Raw genomic sequence first — 22,234 nt, 5'->3', positions numbered from 1 at the left:
CTACACCTTATTAAAACGCAGCCATTTGAACTTGAAAATGTTCACTTTATTAATGTTTTTCATGTTAATCTTCTGTTAGCAACGCTAGCAACGTCAGTAATTGCACTCACAACAACCGATTCCCATAACTACAGGGGACGCAGTAATACGAGTGATTATAACCGTCATTTAAAATACCAAAGTGGTTCAAAAACAATTCATTCTTACAAGTCACAGGGCGCAGCCATCTTGAATTCCGAAACGGAATTCTCTCTCGGTGTCCTCACGGTTGTCCGACGTCCGAGAGGAGAAATCCGAGGAAAGGGGGCGTGTTGCTAGGCAACGTCTGTCGTCCGATTCGGATCTCCGAGACGGATGAATAATAGAACGCACCATTAGGCACCTAGGCAGATCATGTATTTCTAGCTCAAGCACACCTGGTGCAACTAATGAATCCCTTGATTAGTTGCATCAGGTGTGCTTGAGACTTCACCTTTTTTTGCAGATTTGTGCAGCTGTAAGGGGGTTGTATTCAGGGGGGTTGAATAATTCTGAGACTGCGGAAGTTATTAAATTATTACATTTTCATTTGAATTTGGGGAAACCACTTGAAACATTTGTGGTGTTGAGCTATTTAAATTACTTTTGTTTGATTTGTTCTTTGCTAACATCTGAAAGTCTGTAGATTTTGCCAATGAATCTGATTTGGAAGGGGGGTTGAATAATTTCGATTGCAACTGTAGATAACATCTGCATGTCTATACAAAAAAAAAAAAAAAAAAAAAAATCTTTGCAAATTAATGACAAAAAAAAAAAGGAAACTTTGGTGAGGGTTAATACTGCTGATGAAAGTCCAGGAGCCCCTCAGGACTGAAAGAGATCAAAATTGTAGATTGTTTACTGAGAGAGAAAGGGAATGATTCTTGAAATGACTCCTTGAAATGAAAGCGGAATGAATGGGATCTACAGTAAATGGGCAATGTTGACTAACCTCAAGAAGTTTAATGAGGTTTCTTATAGAGTCATTTCCTTCAGAAGCTGAGGCTGAGAAACCCATCAAACAGAGTTGATCCGTCCTTCCTGTCACTCACAACAGCTACCCATCTGATGCTCTGAGAACAAGATGTGCTATTTGGTGCTTGCGCTGGTGTAGTCGTGTCTTGGGGTGATCTGAACTTGACCTTTCCAGCCCTATACACTTGCAGACATTCCGGAAGCCGTTGTTTTAGGAGGTGGCTGATGGCTGTTAACAGAGACACAATGGTGGGAGTGTGTCTAAGATAAATGTTTTGAGAGCAGGCCGGGGAGTTTGCATTTAACTGGTGCTTCCCTTAGAATATCACCCTAAATTATTGGAAATGTACACTTTCCATTTAGACACATCTGTTTAAAATGTGTCACTGTCTCCTCTGTTGCTATTGGTTGTCCTGACACTGACTGACGTAATTATTTAGCAGTATATTTAGTATATTCGCATGCATCCACCATACTTCACCTTAAAAAAAAATGTTTTAAATAGTTTACTTTTTTGTTAAGAAAAATGCCTTTGTACTTTTATACACCTGCTGTATTGCTAAAATGGATGTTTAGGACAAAACGCAACTTCTACCACACAGACGATTTCTGAAAATGGCTTAGTTTTCATTCGAATAAGTACCACCAAGTGCCCACCCGGTTACCAGTGGTCTGTTTTACGCGTTTGATATATCACTGGCTCAGTTAAAGCTGAAATACACGGGCCCTGACATTTACATGTTGAAGCCCTTCTGAAAGGCTCTGGTGTTTAGTGAGGTCCAGAGAGCCAAAGTAAATGATGATGCAGCTTATCGCGTCTGCTGCTGGGTTTTGTTGCAAAAACAGAACTGTATATTACTTCCATTTGACATTTATTGTTCACACTAAGTCTTTGCTTCGCATTTAACAGGCCCTCCATCCGTGCGGCACTTGACGTACAGTATTTGGTTGTGTTTAACTTGGCTTGCTATTCTGGCTTTCGGAATTGTTACAATTATAATTTTTTATTGTTATTTAGTTGGTACCATTAAATTAGCCCAGAGTGCTCATCTGTGTAGTCTCTTTCAGGCCATGACGGAATAAAATAATATCACTTGGACATTTGAAAATGTATTATGTTATATTACTACTAATATAGAACAAATAAATAATAAGCATTATATATATATATATATATATTATTATTTATTTATCATTATAAGTTATATTATAATAAATTATATAACAATTTCAATATAATCATAATTACTATAGCAATTATTATTATTATTATTATTATTATTATGAAATTAAAGTAATTATTATATAATTATAGTTTTTAACTACGTTCATCCATATTAAACATGTTGTGGTTTATAAAGTCCAAACCCATTTATACACAATAAAATAACTGCATCTTATTAAAAACTCTACTATTAATTGACATTTTTCATTATTGTGCCACAATATAATTAAATATAATTACAAGTACACAGTTTGCAGAATATAATATATATATATATATATATATATATATATGTACTAAAAAAACAAAGATAATATATAAAATATCATATTTGGGACGAAAAATAAACACACAGCCATGTGAGTTCATGTATCATTAAATATGTTCATTTATGAGAATCATAATATATTAGTATGCATTACAGGACAATACACAGCTTTTGCAAAGTACACAGTAAAACATCATATACAGGAGGACCATGAACATTGTAGCCTAAATGTCTTCATCAAAAAAAAAAAAAAAAGAAAGAAAATTCTCTTCAGTCATTTTCCAAAATGTCTGGAAAACTGGTCAAAGTCTACTTGTGAGGTCAGGGTGTCTCCAAAGACCTAGACCATCTGTGAGTTTTAATAAACCAAAGTCACTGACTTTCAGTTCGTAGTCGCTGTCAGAGATTCAGAGCTGGACAGTGACTGGATGTTAAATTGTGTGTGTGTGTGCGTGTGTGTGTGTATTTTCATGTCTCATAGACATAGTACATCCCTCTCTCTACACTATCAACTCGTGTAAACAAAGAAAATCTAAAATTCCTTTTCTTATTTTCAGAATATTCATAAAATAAAAAATGGTTAATTGCATGTGAATATAATCTACTAAATATATTGTACAAAAAAAGAAGAAAACTATACAACTATACAAAAACAGTAGAGCATATCACTGTAGTAAAGTACCAGAGCAAAGAAAGGTACCACACAAGTGATAACACAGAAAATAGTTTGTTTCCCTAAATAATAAGAGTCATTTTATCCGATTTATTTTGGTACGCGGTAACCTTACGTTTGCATACACTGGTCAACACAGCCATGAAGACCATTCAGGCTTGTGTTCATTGTTCTGTTATATCCTTGATCCCTGTATCACTAAACCTTACAGTATGTCTCAAATTTAGTAGAGCTTCTCTGATTCCTCTGAAATCTACTTTTGGGGAATTTTGTGATTATTGCAATATCAATATCTGGAAAATCTCAGATTTATTCTGTATAATATAATAGGAGTCTGCAGTAAAGAGAGAACATGTTGTTCGTAATGAAAAATACACTTATTTTTTCAAATCAAAAATCATAAAGTGGTTAAAACAATCATACTCTATTTGTCTAAACTCATACTACAACTAGTTATGGAACAGAAGGTAGACTTCACACTTTAAAGATCACCACAGTTATCAAAGTATCAAAGGCCAAAAGTACGGCACCAAATAATCCAAATGGTGTCATGCAGTTTTGAACCAATCAGAGTTCTTCCAAACAGCAACAGTGAGGTATTGTCAACAGATTCTCTATCTGAGTGGAAGGAATGGAAATGATGTTATACAGTATGAAATTTTGGCATGTATTGGCTTAACAGATCTTTATAGTTCCCTCATAATCACGTATGCTGCATTCTCATAAAAACTGTACAGTGTGGCCCATAAGTCATGAAAGTGCTTTTATTTTGCACTTATTTTATGTTCTTTGAAAGTAGGGGAATGAGATTGCAACATCATCCCAATGAGTCAAATGTGCACCACAGGTCAAATAATTGAATACATTTCCAGATTCATGAATATTTTGTCACTTAAATTCTTCTTTGTTTTACAGTTCTGCAATTATGTGTAATTCCAGGTTTTAAATCTTGCTTCAGACTTTCGGAGCCCACTGCATGCGCTTTTAAACGTCGACTGCCATCACCCTTCTTCTGAAGTGAAGCGTTCATGTAGATACATTGACTCAGTAGCTTGTTTTCTTTTTATATTTGTGGAAAAAGGCAGAAATCATAAAGGATCACACATAAACGACTTTACATATATGTATACTTAATAGCAGGTGCAAATTCTGCAAAATTGAAGATATGAAAAAAATAAAATCTTGATGGGAACAACAACAAAAAAAGGCAAAACTGCACAAGTGGTTGTCCTTCACCACAGTTCTGATCAATCGTCAATCAATCTGCTCCGACTTGTAGGTGCCTCGGGTCATTATTTTACTTTCCTTCTCTCCTGTTCTTCAATCCCTCTAGCACTTGCCCCTCTTGTCACGCTGCTGGAATTTCCGTAGCCGACGGGCCCACAGGTCCTTCCACGGGATGAGCAGGCTGCCCTTGTCCGCCACCACGCCGCTCTGACCGCGGGAGTCGTCGCTGTAGGAGCCCATGAGCAGGTACTTCCTCCCGGGTTTAATTTTGTGGCACTTGCAGGCCACGTCTTTAGCGCGGACCCACAGGGGCTGGTCTCCTCTGCGAATGCGGTGTCCGCCCTGCTTATAGACGGATATGATGTTGGTAGTGAATTTCCACCATTCGCCCGCCTTGTCTCCTTTTAGTACGTGAACCTGGACCACTGCGGAGAGAGACAATCAGATTAAAAGATCAGAAACAGCAAAATTAGGACACTTAATTCAGACCCCAAAATGTCACAGGTTTGTTTTAATTGGTTTGTGAACAGCAGGAAAAAATTCAAAACATATACTATATATATATATATATATATATATATATATATATCGGACAGAAACCCATGAAAGCTTGTTTTCTGCCAAGGAATAAAACATTTTAAAAGATAATTGCGAGTTTTCCTTAGAGTCGGCCATTCTAACAAGGGACAAAACTATTAATAATATAATGTTTGACCATGTAAATGTAAATCCACAATATAAACTTTGACAAGAGTGTTTAATAATGTGTAATAATGTCAGTCCATCCATAAATATATATATATATATATATATATATATATATATATATCAAAAAAAAAGTTTCCATTTACATAATATATGTATGTGAACTGTGTATAATTATTTTGTATTTATAAATACACACACATACATGTATATATTTAAAAAAATGTGTTATTTATATATACAATATTTATGTATAGTACAAATTTTATACATGCATGTGTATTTATATATACAAAATAATTATACACAGTTCACACCCATGTATTATGTAACACACACATTTTTATTTTGGATGTGATTAATTGTGATTAATCGTTTCACAGCCGTAATATATATATATCATTATATATATATATATATATATATATATATATATATATATATAACAATTATGTCAGTATATTGCAACAGTAATTTTTTTTAATATATTGCAACAGTCAGATTTTTTTTATACACAGATAATAATAATAATATAAAGGAAGGAACAGATACACACAAAAAAATCATAATGCATTTTATGTAGATCTACAATATTTACATTATATTTTTGTTTTTGTTATATTAATAACAAATGGTTAATATGATTAAACATATATTTAATTGAATAAATATATTTAATTTGAAAAAACAAAAAATATTTTTCTAAAATTAGCACTTTTAGGACTAGGACGAGTCATTATTTGTTGTCCGATATAAAATCTGGGTCCTGAAGCAGGCCAAGTTGAGCCACAGTTACCATAGTATAATTTGGCAAAACCACAGTATATTTAAAGTGATGTTTGACCACAATGGAAGTTGCCATAGAAAAGCTTTCTTTCCATCTCCTGATAGTGATAAAACGGAAAAGATGGAGACCCGCCCATTCCGTTCTCTTCATTATCTTTTGTGTGAAAGTTTTAGCTTTTATGTGACTTTAAGAGAGGGGTGGGGAACTCATTGGCCAGAATATCACATCCGGCGGGCCGAGAACAGTCACAATCTAATACTGTACATTTAAATAAAGTGTTAAACGTTCTCACCCAAAATGGACTTCTGAGGTATAATATTCATTATAAGGAAAACAGTAAGACAGAAGCAGATGCACAATGGAAAAACAATGAGAATCTAAGATTATCAGACACATGTTATTAAATGATCGACATTAGTCCCTATATCTGTGAAAAGTGTAATAATAAGAATTATGCAATCATAGAAAACCTATAAACCATAGAAAACAATATATTTTTACAGTGTAGTAAATATGAAGATATGTATTTTTGGCCACCATTGAAATGGATCATTCCATTGTCATTTATTGAGCACTTTTGAAATTTGAACTTTTCCTTGTTTTCAATTATTCAAAATCTTAAAACATTCAAAACTTTTTTATTGAAAATTATACCATCACAATTATTTTTGTTCAACTAAAAACAAATAATCATACAATATTATTACCAGGAAAAACCATTCAAAGTCCTAAAATATTAGCAGGTTTTAAATGAAGAAAGAAAATGTGATTTGAATGTGTTCTCAGTATTTTGCAGCTTTGGAGCAAACATAAAAAGTTCTACATCAGATGTTGACATCCAGCCCATGTGGTAACCGCTAACAAACCCAGTCGGCAGAAATCCCCTCGGGTCATGCATTTTAACTATCATCAGACTCGCAGATTGCGAGCTAATCTGTACTTGACATGAAGTGTTTTCACACGGGGAGGACGCCCAGAGGGGGGAAAAGACCTCGATTACGCATTTAGCATGGACCCGGTGTGTAACGTTGAGGCATCGCTGTGCTGCCCTGAAACACTCACACACACCCCGCAGCCAGTAACCCGTGAACCAGTGGCACATCATGTTTAAGAAATATGCCATTACAGCATTGTGTGAAAATGACACAGGAAGTGCTCTTTCTTTCCTAGCACTCTTTCTTTGCGCTCTTGAATGTGAACACTCTCTTTAGAGAGGGAGGCAAGGATCGCCCCGATCGCTGAATGGAATGTCCCAATTGAGCAGCAGGGGGGGAGGCTGCGAGCAAATTGCACCCAATTTGAGAGAACGCACTCCCACAGCCCCTCCATTCATCGCCTGTGTTTCTCTGGGCCGGAGCCCACTTCGCCATCCAAATAACAAGAGATAAAAAGAAAAGAAGGGTGTGCGGAGGGTAGCGCGGCTGAGAGAGGAGGGGGGCCACTGTTTATCATCCCAGCCACAGAGAAGTTGCTAGAAGAATTGCGGATGTGTTTCGACCTCATGAGCTATCTGAGCCCGGCCGGCGGTGCCCGGTCCAAGAGCAGCGTGAGAATCCTGCTCCGGGTCTCGCTCTTGACCCGCTCTCGTCTCTTCACAGCGAGAGACGGCAGCGAGCCGAAACCTGACTCAAAATGTTTTGCTGAGCTTATTTAAAAAGGTTGAAAACAATTGTTTTGACTCATTAGTGGTGTTTGCTAAATTGTGTTCAGCTTGTATTAAAATTCTAATTTTTTTTTTAATAAAAAATGCCTAAAAAGTTCCATTTAGAAAGTGAGGACTCAATATACCATACTTAATAAACTCTTTATGCTTGTTCCCAAAAGTAACCACTTAGAAACCATCCAGAACACCTTAGCAACCACATAGCATTGTCCTTGTGATCACCTTGAACCAGAGTTTCGACAAAAAAGTTATTTTTGAAAGTAATGCATTACAATATTGCGTTACTCCCTAAAAATTTACTTTGCATTTCTTATTTACTTTTTATGGAAAATAATGCATTACGTTACTATTGCATTACTTTTTCTCACATGGGCTGGGCTTTTGCTTATTTTATTTTGTTTAAGTTGTATTTTTGGCAAATGTTAAGGCACTTTCACACCAAAAGTGAAATGAATAAGCCTCAGGCTGACGGAAATGCAAATTCACGCCTGTACTGTAGAGGGCGCGGCTCAAACAAACCTTTCAGCTGTGCTGCACAACACAAATGTGATGTTGAATTTAGTAATTTGGATCATCGAAGGTCAGCACCAAAGACATTGCTTAATAAATTCGTATTAACATTTTTAATACATTTTTTAAAATGTAATGATTGCAGGTTGTCATAATATTCTGAGTTTGAATTGAACTGTTTTTATTCATTTGAGTGAATTCCTGCTCACATTTAGTCTGAACCTACACTAACCTACACTAAAAGTAATCTGATTACGTAACTTGCGTTACTTGAAAAAATAATCTGATTACATAACGCACATTAACTTGTAATCCGTTATTTTACTTGTTACTTGAAAAACGTAAATTGAGTACATAATTTGCGTTACTTGTAATCTGGTACTTTACTTGGAAAAAAGTAATCTGGTTACATAACTCGCATTACTTGTAATCAAGTTGCTTGTTACTTGAAAAAAAATCAGATTAAGTACTGTAACTCGCGTTACTTGTAATGTATTACTTGTTACTTGAAAAAAGTAATTTGATTACATAACTCAAGTTACTTGTAATGTGTCACCCCCAACACTGCCTAGAACACCTTAGCAACCACATATCAACATCATGGCAACAACTTAATACACCTTTGCAACCACATAACAGGATTCTAGAAACCAGACAGAACACCTTAGCAACCACATACTGTAGCAACATCCTGGCAACTAAACAAATAGGTTAGCAACCACATAGCAGTGTGTGTATTACATTGATATTGTATGACTTTCAAACAACCACGAGGAGAAACAACCTAATGCTTTGTGCTGAAAATATATTAAAAGTGATGTCATCACTGTTTATTTTACACATACTGCATAAAGTGAGCTTATATTGAGAGTGTGTTACTATAATATATCAAATCTTTCTCTCTCTCTGCACGACGCTTTAATGCTGTGATCACTGGCACTGGTTTCATCGTACCCTGCCAAACTGGCACATTTCCTGTCTGAATCCAGTACTGAGTCTCAGATACGCCATGCGGTTGGCAAACGCTTTCCAGATTTGTCCAGGTACTAAGAAAGACTATTTTCAGCGGCAAATGAAAGATTTTTAAACTTTGTTTCTGACCATGATGCAGCTATAGAGAGAAAATGGGAACGAGAAAGGAGATCTTTTTAGTAGACAGATTCTCCTAGTCAGCAATGAAGTTAAAAGAAGAAAAAGAAAGACACCAGTAAACGAAAAATGTTAAAAAAAAAAAAAGTTATTTTGATTAAAGATTGAGGACACATTAATATAAAAATGAAGATGACAAATGATTTATACTATTCCATAAAAGAAAAAGAAGAATTGTAAAATTTTATTTCACTGTGACTTGAAGAATAATGAAAATAAATTATTTTAAAAAATCTGATGCATATAATAAAAAATAAAAAAATAATTTGAATCTAAACCGTAACGTTAGAGTAAAAAGGTTGACCTTTCGATATTCTTTACAAATACTTACTATGTGGCATAAAATCTAGGTGATAACATAGAATAATTGGCTAAAAATACCACAAGCCAAGATGCAAAAGATAAGAATATGTTAAAGTGTCTATAGGGCCTGTTTAATCTGGCAAGTTAAACCCTCTTTTGCATGAGGCCACACGGCACAGGCCAGCAGGACAATCCATCTCCAAAGCTCCATGAGATCGGCTGAATGGGATGAGACCACTTTTATTTTCTTTCATGACAATGCAAAGAGAAAGAGAGAAAGAAAAGAGTTAGAAGGTAAGGGATTTCTCTCCTGATTGAGAGAGGGACAGAAATGAATTTAAAAAGAGGAAGAGGCCCCTAGATTTGCCAGGTGTCCCGCTGGTTTTCTGTGTGTGCAGTCAGTGTGCTGGAACACGACCCGCACGCGGTACACAAGCCGAGCTCTAATCTAATTAGTGCGCCTGATTACCACACTGAAGCTCCTGCGAGCTCCCCGCTGGGACGCCCTACGCCCAGCCGCTTACGCCGGGGTACTGACTGCTGCCTCCACAGTGTGTGTGGCAATGCTAAGCAGCTCCATACACACTGACACACACACACACACACACAGTTCTTTGATTCATTGTCATCCTCCCCCCACCCAAGAGTAGGAGAATGCGACCCTTTCGGACCGCTGTCTCCGTAGCGACGCCGAACAAAAGTGTATCGACGGGGAGTATTTCTTCCTTTCTCGCTTCTCTGTCGGTCTCATCTGCCAGCGCTGGACAGATTTAAAACTTCACCAAGGCCAGGACTGAAATGTCGAGCTAGATGCAGCAGCACTAACCAGTAGTGTAAATGTTGTGAGTTCTGGACAATTTGTACCATTTTTACTGAGACTGTCATTGCACAAGTTGGTCCGGTCCGGTCACTGGTCTGTCATATGCTATAAGAGCCCAGGTCGAAATTTTTCTTTCTTATTTGATGTTGTAGAGCTCCGTTAATTTTCATAGGGTTTTTAGAATGTTTTTTTATTTATTTATTTATGAGTAAAATAAGGTCTGTGGTGAACTTAAAGGATTAGTTCACTTTTGAAAAAACTTTTGCTGATAATGTACTCACCCCCATGTCATCCAAGATGTCCATGTCTTTCTTTCCTCAGTCGAAAAGAAATTTAGGTTTTTGATGAAAACATTCCAGGATTTTTCTCCATATAATGGACTTCAATGGGAACCGGATGGTTCAAGGTCCAAAAGATAGTGTTAATAACAGTTTCAGATGCAGCTTCAAATGTCTTTAAACGACACCAGACGATGAATAAGGGTCTTATCATGCGAGATGATCGGTTATTTCAAAACTTATTCCAAAAATGTAACTTTTCTAAGGACAAATGCTAGCCTTGCTCTATTCTCTGAGGCGCGTTTGTAACGTCACGTAATACGTAATTACGTTCAAAAGGTCACGCACGACGTAGCCCGAAGTATCGTCCGACATCGTTGTTTTTCCTTTTAATTCCTTTTTTTGTAAACGGCGTTTGAGTTAGTTTGCACGTTCAACCTATGCGTTCAACTTGTAAACACTGACTCTGTACTTTCGGCTACGTCGCCCGTGACCTTTTGAACGTAATTACGTATTACGTGACGTTGCAAACGCGCCTCACAGAATAGAGCAAGGCTAGCATTTGTCCTTAGAAAAGTTACATTTTTGGAATAAGTTTTGAAATAACCGATCGTTTCGCATGATAAGACCCTTATTCATCGTCTGATATCGTTTAAAGACATTTGAAGCTGCATCTGAAACTGTTATTAACACTATCTTTTGGACCTTGAACCATCCGGTTCCCATTGAAGTCCATTATATGGAGAAAAATCCTGGAATGTTTTCATCAAAAACCTAAATTTCTTTTCGACTGAGGAAAGAAAGACATGGACATCTTGGATGACATGGGGGTGAGTAAATTATCAGCAAAAGTTTTTTCAAAAGTGAACTAATCCTTTAAGTTGATGAAACTTAAGCCCGGAACACACACGAGCCGACGGTCGTTTTTGTTTGTCGGCCGACTAAGTTTCCTCGTTCTGTGCTGTCGGCTGAAAACAGTCCTCGTCGGCTTTCTTTCGCCCGATTCGACATGTTGAATCGGCGTCGGGCCGTTGGGGAATCAGATAACTCTGATTGGCTGTTCAGCTTAGTGAAAGAGCCAGTGCATGAGAATAAAAGCAAAACAGCGAGCAAAGAAGGTCAAACGGTAAAAGAATCAAGATAGAAGGCTGTTCTTAAGTTACGTCTTCTTACCTAAGTCTTCGTTGGCGAATATTTCAATATTAACATGAGTGGAGTGGAATAAAGACAGCGTTTAGCAGGATTGATATTCAAAACGGTAAGCAGGCGCTGCTTTGTTTACTGTGTGTATTTGCAGCCGGCAGCGTTAGTTTTCCTTTTTGAATGACGGATATAGACTAATATATCTGCAGAAATAGACAGTTGGCTCATTACACGCAGGCGCAGAACGCACTTTATAGCTGACAGCCGCCTGTAGTTCTCTCGGTGTGTTCAAGTGCAGCTATTTACCCCGACGAGAGGCGACAACACAGTCAGCTTTCATCAGCGCTAGTTCGTCGGCGTCGGCTTGGTGTGTTTTCCGGGCTTTAGACATTTTATTCTACAACATAAACTGCACGCAATCACACCCCCAAACATTCTTATCTAGTTACTTATTAAAAACAGTTTTTATTATTAAACATAACAGCTTCAAATTTTGCGTTTCCGATATGGATGTGTAATTTATGCACTGTAAAAAAAATATTGTTGGTTTAACTTAAAAAAATAAGTAACCTGGTTGCCTTAATTTTAAGTTGATTCAAATGGAAAAAGTGAGTTAATACAATGAAGAAGATTGATTTAACCCTCAAAAACTTAAAATAATATGTCATCTGAACTAAATAAATTATTTAAGTTGATTTGACCAAAGAAAAAATGTTGTGGTAACAAATCTTGAAAATATTTTTTTTACAGTACCGCCTTAAATTTTTAAGTACAATCAACTTAGATGTTTAAGTTATTTCAACTTTCATTACATTAAACTGACTTGAGTTGAATCTCGTATAACATAAAAAGGTAAAAATTGATTGATTAATTTGGTGAATTAAAGCACTGTAAAACATATGTTGTAAAACAAATATAAATTTATAGTTACAGTGTAGGCCGACTGTAATGCTCGCCAATGGAACCCAGAAAAAAAATGAATCCTGTGTTAATAAAAAAAATTTAAATTGAAAATATTATACACAGAACGTAACAAGTCTAAGCCAGACTTGCAAATATTGCTTATGTTGTGTAGTGTGAAAAAGAAAAATTGGTCACAGTTTACTGTCTCCAAATCTCACTCTTAACTAACTATTGCATCACTACGACTTTTGCCTCAATAATTAATAGTTAGGTATTGGGGATTGAGGAATGTATGGTCATGCAAAATAAGACAATAATATGTGCTTTGAGTACTAATAAATTGCCAACATCTTAGTAATATAAGCAGAATAGGACCCTAAACTATAGTGTTACCGAAAAATCATTGGGTCTTTCTTGCACATGGGGGCCGGTTGAACAGGGACACGCCATTAGCCCTTCCATACACCCCACCCAATGAGATTTATACTGCAGTCAGGACACTCGGCTTAGCCAATGTTACCTGTCCTATATAACATCAACATGATGAATGACTTCCCAAAGAGAGCAACCTCCGAGTATGAACACTTGTGGCTGAGAGTGAAAAACGAATGAAACTTAATATCACAGCCTGAACGATAGCAGCTACAGATGACCAGCCATGCCATTAACAGTTTGCTCTCTCTCTCTTTCTTTGCTTCATTTTATTGTTCAGTTAGTCTTCGTGGTTACTGATTCAACCTGTGGATATTATCTATATTAATATTATCTGCTTCGCCCCAAGAGATGCCTAAAATGTTTTGAGAACCAATGTGATAGCAGAGAGGGATTGTAAATGAGTCATTTAAAAGTAATGAGACGTACAGAGATCTTAATATAGATAAGGTGCTATATTAATGAGGAAATTGCACTTTAGATGGCCTGTGTGATTGGGATAAATTGGACATGTGTGGTTCTCACTGTGTGTTTATAACCCTAATTCTGTGTGCAATAGTTTTAGCTGCAAATTCACATTTCAGTTTGTGCTAGATGCTGCAGACACGCTGAGGCCTTCATATATACGCTGGGGTCCAAAACTCTGAAACCAAACAAGTTCAAGCAAAGTTGCTTCTGCACTATTTCTAGGTCACTAATCAAATAAGCTAATTTGTGACAATTTGACAATGAACTTGTTTGTGCAGATGGTTTTGCTTTCACTGAAGCTCAAGTTGCTCTTTGGATCATTTTCAAATCATGCTGGATTCCTTAATTCAACTTTAAACTTTCAGTTTCAAATATAAAATGTAATGCTAACCAGTATTGTGGAAAGTTACTTTTTTAAAAGTAATCCGTTACAATATTGTGTTACTCCATTAAAGATGGAAACACATTTACTGAATAAATCCCCCTATATGCACAACACAAAAACTCACGTGACTTTGCCTCAACAGCGGCTGTGATTGGATAACTTGACTGACCAGCGACCAATTTTATTGCACAGCATGTCAAATGTTGGTTTGATCGTTCTGAAATGCCTGAGCCAAAGTCTGTCATCAGAATAATTCGGTTTAATTCCATCCCAGAAGTGTCTTGCATGATTGCGTTCACAAGCGCATTTATGATGTACAGTAGGATAAAAGAGCCATCGTTTCTTCCACAATTGCAGTAACTTCCATTTGTATTCCATTTTTATTTATAACTTTCCATTTTGCTCTCTTGAACACAAGGGATGGAAACGCTGCGTTATTCACAAATGTTATTTTAAAAGTTAAATTCTCAGCTTTGGATGGAAACTTAGCTTATGTTTGTTTATATGTAAGGACTTATGGTTTCTGTAAGGACAGAAAAATGACTGCATTGCACCATTTTAGGACGTGTGTCTCTCTTCATTTTAGTTTTTCTTTCTAGCTTGGCAGTGTTTTTTTGCAGAGGCAGTGCAGTCCTCACTCTTGGACACCGCAAATCTCAGATGTGTTTCCAGACCTGAGGCCAGCAAGGAATGAGTTTACGATATCACACTGTGAAATCAAACATCTTTTCTTTTTCTCATCTCTGCGAACAGCCAGAGGACATGTGTGCAGTCAAATAAAGATTCCGCCTCTACCGAATATGCATGCAAGAGCCTTTATATTGGGCCCTGATAAAAGGTGAAGTATAAGAAATATAGTTTGTCCGTGCATTTATGAATTTAACAGACAATTTTATCCAGAGAAACTACAAAAAATGGTAAAATAACATTCAAAGTATACATTTTGCCAGTATAACTATATAGTAACTATATCAAAAGTTTGGAGTCAGCATATTTTTTCTTTAAGAATTTAATTTTTTAAATCGATCAAAAGAGAGAGTAAATTAATTAATTTATAAATTATGTTACAAAAGATTTCTACTTTAAATAAAAGCTGTTCTTTCTATCTATCTATATCAAATAAACCAGGGGAAAAAACAAGAAATAACAATTCTTGATCATCAAATCAGCAAATTAGACTGATTTATGAAGGATCTTGGACACTGAATACTGGAGTAATGATGCTGAAAATTCAGCTTTAATCATAAATTTATCATTAATGGCAATAATATTTCACCATATTTCAGTTTTACTGTTTTTTATCAAATAAATGCAACCATGGTGAGCAGAAGAGACTTCTTTGAAAACATTAACAAATCTTACCGGCCCCTTGTTCTACCAGTTGAGCTACATTGTCTTAATATAGTTGAATAGAGTTTGAAATTTAGTGTATGTGAAGTTTTCCGTATTTTTTTCTTCTTCTTTGTAATCTGTTTCTCATGTGTGGTACAACAACTTTCACAAGAAGATGAAAAAAACTAGCATTGACCAGATTTTCAAGAATCTGTAGTGCCACTTAAAACCTACAACTACATTCTTGAACTTCTATAAGTCCTTTATTATATTAACTATATGAGTATTTAAACTTGTGAAATCTCTGCTTTGAACAGGAACCAGCTGTCCCCTTTGTCCTCTATATGCTGCGAGGCAGTTTGAGCGTGTCCATCTGGAGAAACCTGCTGAGTTCACACGCTTTGATGCTATAACATAAACCTTTAGCCTCTGAATAAGCTGTCCGCGCTATGAGAGAGGGGGAACACATTTACAGAGAGAGATAGAATAGACCTAGAAGAGAAAGATGTCTAGTGACGTGAAGTGAAAAGACAGCAGGCTTTTCTAAATAACAGCTACTTACCGAAATCTTTTTTGCAGTATTTTTTCATGGTGACCTTCATCTTGCCCTTGGGGCTCTTGCAGTGGGAGTCACAGTCTGAGGAAGATAGGAGAGATAACTAGTGAAACACAGGTAAAGTCTGTGAGAAACAACAAAATTAGGCTTTCAGCTGTGTTTGCAGGTGGAGAATCATCTGCCATTTTCAACATCTTTGGTACTGTAAAGCCTGACATTTGAAATAATAATCAGAAAAAAATATTTAAAAAATTGGGGTATCACATTTGATACATCAGGCTTTCGTGGCTCATTTAGAATGAGAATCTAAAGATCATTGAGGAAGTAAAAAAACACCTACATTTTATTCAGAGGCCCAAACTGAGCAAAAGTGTGTAATTTAGTGCAGTTGCTGATGTTTATTTACCAAAAAGTAAGATGATATTCTGATGGCTTGTAATGTCTACTGCAACAGCATTCATGCACTTTTAAGTGCGACTCAAGTGTCCAGATGATTTTGGGGCTGCTGTATCATTCATACATTTAAAGAGAGTTACGTTAGACCTAATTAAGACTTAATGGGTATTTAATCATTTAATCTTTTCTTCACTTAACCCAGTCATTTTCTCACCCTAATTATCAAGCGCCTCCCCATATCCCCCCACTTACTCAGCAATGTCAGGGCAGGGGGTTCACAGGTCATTTAAACGTCATTCAGACACAGAACACCCCCCTCACAATGCCCACAATACCGAATCCTCATTTAAACGCAGCTTTCCACATATAAACCTCAGGGACGGCATCCAGCACGCAATGATTTATAGCTCTAGCGCTCAAGCGGATCTATCCGACACCACCATGGAGACCCAAACCCCACATTGAGCCCTCGGCGATGTGAGTCGCTTGAACACCAGGCAACTCTTGGACTGGGAGTGTTAAAATGGCTCAGTTCTCCTGTTGCAAACCGCAAACCCGAGAGTCTCTCGTCGCAGCTACTTCACATAGCGTAATAACCTCGAGATTTCTGGTGGACTGGAAGAGATGGGAGCGAGAAGACCTTTCAGCTTTCGCCTGAATATGGACAAACTTCATTATTTTCTCCAGCCCTCTGTCCAATCCACCCTTTTCATGTCCCTTTATATTCCGTCTGAATGAGGTTACCTGGGCAACGGCGAAGCAGGAAAGAACCACCAACCCGAATATAAAAAAGTTTGAAGGGGAAAGTGAGGGGGAGGGGGGGTGCTAGAAGAGCGAGATGTCTGGCAGCTTTGGGGGGTGGTGGTAACACAAAAAGGTGGTGCGCAGAATTAGGATGTGAAGGACCGTGGGGGGAGAACTGGAGGCAGGGAGTGAGAAAGTGCAGAGAAAAGGGGGCGGAGTCGCAGAAAGTAAATGATTCTGACGAGTCCATATCAGCCACGCCTGCATTCCATGTTAATGCATGAACGATGGACGGGGCGGCTTTTGTGCAGCGATGGCCCTTGTCCGCCTCATCCTGCTTCTCTTTAATAAGACTGGGCGTCCATTAGGCAAGCAGCACAATGCCCAGCACCCACGTCCCCCAAATAATGGACGTCCCCTGTGGAGGGACAAATGTCTGCTTAATAGAGTCCCTGAAGCACAACTGTGCTTCTCCACACCAGAGCATTCTTCACAGTAGAGTACAGCAGGACAGGTAGAGAGAATCGGGACTTAAGAGGTTAAACTTACTATTACATTTAGGTTTTGCCCTACATTGATTTGATAAACACTTTTGAAAACATGAATATCTTATTAATATCATTGTGGAAACCACACTATAAAAAATGCTGGGTTGTTTAAACCCAAACTTAGGTCAAATATGGACAAACCCAACTATTGGGTTAAAATTTTAAATATAAGACTTAAAGGGATACTCCACTTTTTTTGGAAATAGGCTCATTTTACAACTCCCCCAGAGTTAAACAGTTGAGTTTCACCATTTTCGAATCAATTCAGCCGATTCATACTTCATACTATGGAAGTCAATGAGACCAGAAACTGTCTGTATACTGATATTCTTCTAAATATCAGAAAATCGGCTGAATTGATTCGAAAATGGCAAAACTCAACTGTTTAACTTGTTTCATGATGAAAATAATGGCTGGTGATAAACAGAGAATTTGATACACTTACCAGCCAATTTTATTGTTTCAATTAATGATATGGTCACACTGACCACTACTACTGTGTCTGCATGTGCGCTAACCGGGGAAATTGAGGAAATACTCTTACTGAAACATCTCAGAGCCAGAAAGTGTTCAGCAGCTGAGTTTGGCTCCATGGGACGACTGCACGTCACGGGCGTTACTCCCACAGCGCAGACAGTGATCGGGCAGCTAGGGTAATTGAGTATGAATGAAAGTACAAGGGTGTATTTTCCCTCATGGCACAGCGCTGCGAGAGTGTGACGGAAAAGCAAACGGGTTCAAATGAAGCATGTAATCAGATTAAGGTCCCAGGCAGTTTCGATGGTGACTGAGACAAAGCGTGTAGAGAAGGAAAGCATTGGCTTATGTTGACATCACCAGATCATATGTGTGAAAGATCCACCAATACATTTTTATGGGACTGTTTTGGCAGTCGCCATGAAAAGGTTTATTGTGTAATATTGACACAGGTAGCAATCTAAGTGGACATGAAATATTGATCTGTTTTGGTGTGAAATGAGAGACAAGCTACAGTATGTAGATAATTTCATATTTTGTTTTATTACAAGCGCTGCCATTTTCTCTTTTTGAACAAAAAACGCTAGAGTGTACCTTTAAATACGTGAATCTCATATTATTTCTATTCAATATGATATAAATATTATTGATTCAAGTATTTAAAGGTACACTCTAACGTGTTTTTTTTTTTGTTCAAAAAGGGAAAAAGGCAGAGCTTGTAATAAAACAAGATCAATTTTGACTTTGCTTTTCAGTAATGACGAGAACTGAGGGATTTGTTTTTATTACTCAACAGGTGAGTAAGGTATTTTATTGAACAGATAAATTGCCATTTGTAGCTCTCTAACAGAATTATAGCATTATCTATTGTGAAGGGTCAATTTATTATTGTTGTAGCGCAGTGTACTGTGTCTATTAATGGTTAAAGCTACAGTGACGGCTTCAGCGAGTCAGCTTGAGATCCTTTCCATCTAAACTGATTATAACTCTTAAGCCCAAAAGTGAATGTGTTATGAGCAGTATACCATATTCATCCTCGCACAGACACGCAGAGCCAAAGCACAACCAAAACAATGTTCTTCCGCAAAATACATGCAGTTTTGTTTTTTAACCACTAGAGGGCCAAAAGTTACTTAGTCTACCTTTAATTTCAACAATTTATTTATTATTAATTACATTATTATTATTATTATTATTATTATATTTTTAATCTTGTTAACTATTACGCTTAAACACATTTAAATTATGCTTGTAATTTCACTTTTTATTCTTGTCATTTTTATCTGTAATTTTATACTTTATGAAATTACTATTACTAATTTTATTAAATTATTAATTTTATGGAGAATATATATATATATATATATATATATATATATATATAATGTTATGTAATGTTATATAATGTTAATGTTTATAACATTATAATGTTTGAATCAACGCATAAAAAAATCGAAACAAATTTGTATTTGGGATATTTTATCATATAGAGCTTGATTGCTCATTAATGCCAGTAAATGGTTTAATTGGTTGAACTCACCTGTAGGCTCTTCTGAACTGCTGTAGGTGGCTGTGGGAGCAGCAACAGGGATTTCTGTAACAAAAAGTCAAGAACAAACAATCAAAATCTCATGCCATATATATTTTTTCTAGGCATTGTTGCTTTCAATATACATTACACCTTTTTTTTCATTAGTTTTTAAGATAATTTTAGTAGACATATCAGGTTTTTTAGACATATAATTTGTGCCATGAAGACGTGGTGGTGTCTAGTTTTAATGAGTTTCCTCTCAGAAGCCCCTTCTTCCTCTTTTAAGCGTTCTGCTGTTAGATATACGCCGATGGGGGATCGAGGCTTGTTAAAATGTGCAGTTGGCAAAATGTGTGATGTCACAAAAATTTAATATCAGTCTATTAAAACAAAAGCACGTTATATCACAAGATATATGAGAAACCAAATATTTTCCACTCAATTGTCGGGGCTCCCTCTCTCTCTCTCTCTTTCTTTCTTTCTTTCCAGATTTAACAGCACATTTGTTACTTACCCCGAGAAATTAGGGGAAATCTAGTTTCTAAGGGTTTTATTTGTCTCTACGTGAATCCTTGCCAAGCAAATCTGAATGGCTTCATGTCTATAGTTGCTTTTGTCAGAGGGCCAGATAATTTTTTATTTGGATGTCATCAGTTAGTGCATAATAGAAGCGGTTCACATTAATAGCCACATATTGTTTAGCTCTCCCGGTGAGTATCTTATCGAGAAATGCCAGCTGCTGTGTGGGCCTGTCCTAAATCGCCACAGAGACCGTCTGCTGCCTTGTTGATACTGCCAATAAACACATCACCCATCATGCCCCTGGAGCAGGCGTGAGATTTATGAGTTGAAAGGCCGTCAGCAAGGTTCGGGGGGAGACTAGGTCATGTCAGCCAGGGCTTTATGGTCTGTTTGACTTAGCGGAGGGCAATCAGTGAAATGTCCATCCAAGGAAATAATGGAACAGGGGACCGATACGGAAATTAACTGGGCTGGGGCCATGAAATCATGAATAATAATAGGTGTTTATGCAAAATTTCTTTGGAGTATTATTATTAATGTCTCTGTGGGTGGTAATGGGAAAAAAAACTCATGCTGCACCACCTCATTTAGTCCATGAATCATTTTTGAAGGAAGCTGCACTCTGCTTTTAAAACAACCATTTTGTGTCATTCTGTTATTTATTTGTAGGTCACACACATTTTTCAAGAGGTAGAGACAATGAAATTCAGAAATGTTTTCCTTAACATTAGTATGAGAATAGTAGTAATAGTGAGAATATTCATTTGTTGTGGTTAACAATTTAACTGATCAAAAATATTGTTTCATTGGTAGGAGGCCTACAATTGATCTTCTGGTACTCTCATTAAAATGTATTAGAAATGCACTTACTATTTTTTTACGACTAGTAAATATGAAGCTGACATGACAGATCGTGATCATTTAGAAACCATTCTAATATTTATACATTTTTGTGGAGACCTTTTTTCTTTCCAGGAAAGTTCAAAAGAACAGCATTTAATTGGAATATATATATCTTTCGAATCATTAATGCCTTAGATTTCACTTTTGATCAATATAATGCATCCTTACAGAGTAAAGTATTAATTTTTAAATATATATAGGCTATATATATCTTGTCGACCCCAAACTTTATAATGGGTAGTGTAATTAATTTGTTGATTTTTTCGACACTTTTTTTTTTCGACATTTTTTTTTTTTTTTTGAAGACACATTAGGAGAAATAGACAAAAAAAACTCAGATAACTCTTACTGATGCATGGGGCGATAGGTGATCTGCTTTGCTGGTATCCTTTAGCACAGCGGTTGCAGGTGATGCCAGTCACACCATCTTTGCATGGACACTGTCCAGTCGTCTGGTTACAGGTCTTACCAGCTGCACCGACCGGGTGACAATCACAGGCTGAAGAGAAAACATAAAACCAGTGGTTACTGATGCAGCACTTTAATGATCTACTGACTCATATTGTCGATTTTACACTTTGTAATACTGCACTGTTGCTTACAATGCAAATTATCACTATTTTAAGTGATACATCACTCAAAAACATAGAGACCTACAGAAAATAATAATAACTTTTTTTATAGGCAACTTAGTTGTGTCTGCATGTGTATCTTTTGTTTATCTGTATTGCTTTAATGCTTTGGAATGTTTTCGATTCATAAACAAAGATGGCTTAAGAGACATTTGTTCGGGAATCAGACTACACTAGTCGTGCTGTGTTTTTGATTCAGTAAAAAGAATTGGCTCATAATATTCATTTGTTTGTGAATGAGACTACTGATTGCGCTGTATGTTTTGATTCACTAAAAATAACCTTCTCATGACTCATTTTGCCTTGAATCGTACTACACTGGTACTATTATATGTTGTTTTCTCCCGGAAAGAAACTCTATATAAAAGTAAAATAATAATAATATAGTAAAATATTATTTCTGTTGCCGTGGCATAGATTTCACAGCGGGGAGCACAAGGTTATACATGGGTCATGCCCCCTCAAATCTGGTACTTTACTTTGCCGTATCACAAACCAGAAACTTCAGTTTGAAATAAATTAGTGGGGTTTTAAGAACAGTTATGGCCCACACCTGTGTCCATGCACTGATCCTGTCCAGAGTGTGTATGTGGATACCGCGGATACCCGCCGTGTGGAGGAAACAGACCTGTTATGCGTCTGTGTATGCAGAGTTATAGCT

General features: G+C 36.7%; 1 protein-coding gene and 1 long non-coding RNA gene across 6 annotated transcripts in view; one reads left to right on the top strand and one right to left on the bottom strand.

Annotated features, from left to right (window-relative positions):
- LOC148981989 (uncharacterized) overlaps positions 1-22,234 on the top strand; it is a 75,273-nt gene that overhangs the window by 26,818 nt on the left and 26,221 nt on the right. Inside the window, exons 3-4 of one of the 4 annotated variants that reach the window (XR_016155086.1) lie at positions 4,493-4,632; positions 7,049-7,632. This is a non-coding gene — a long non-coding RNA (uncharacterized LOC148981989). The other 3 variants (XR_016155084.1, XR_016155085.1, XR_016155083.1) reach the window with 3 other exon arrangements.
- Positions 2,583-22,234, bottom strand: part of ntn1b (netrin 1b) — a 50,431-nt gene continuing 30,779 nt past the window's right edge. For both annotated transcript variants that reach the window (XM_039646830.2, XM_039646831.2), the window contains exons 4-7: positions 21,291-21,440; positions 19,526-19,579; positions 15,827-15,901; positions 2,583-4,811 (exon numbers count right to left, since the gene is read on the bottom strand). In XM_039646830.2, the coding sequence (XP_039502764.2) occupies positions 4,489-4,811; positions 15,827-15,901; positions 19,526-19,579; positions 21,291-21,440 (602 nt within the window). In that variant the 3' untranslated portion in view covers positions 2,583-4,488. The remainder of the gene's footprint in view (positions 4,812-15,826; positions 15,902-19,525; positions 19,580-21,290; positions 21,441-22,234) is intronic.

Source organism: Pimephales promelas, chromosome 3 (genome assembly GCF_988280905.1).
Source record: "Pimephales promelas chromosome 3, fPimPro1.hap1.1, whole genome shotgun sequence".
Lineage (NCBI taxonomy): Eukaryota > Metazoa > Chordata > Actinopteri > Cypriniformes > Leuciscidae > Pimephales > Pimephales promelas.
Note: the sequence above shows the minus strand (reverse complement) of the source record. Positions and strands in the feature narration are given on the sequence as shown.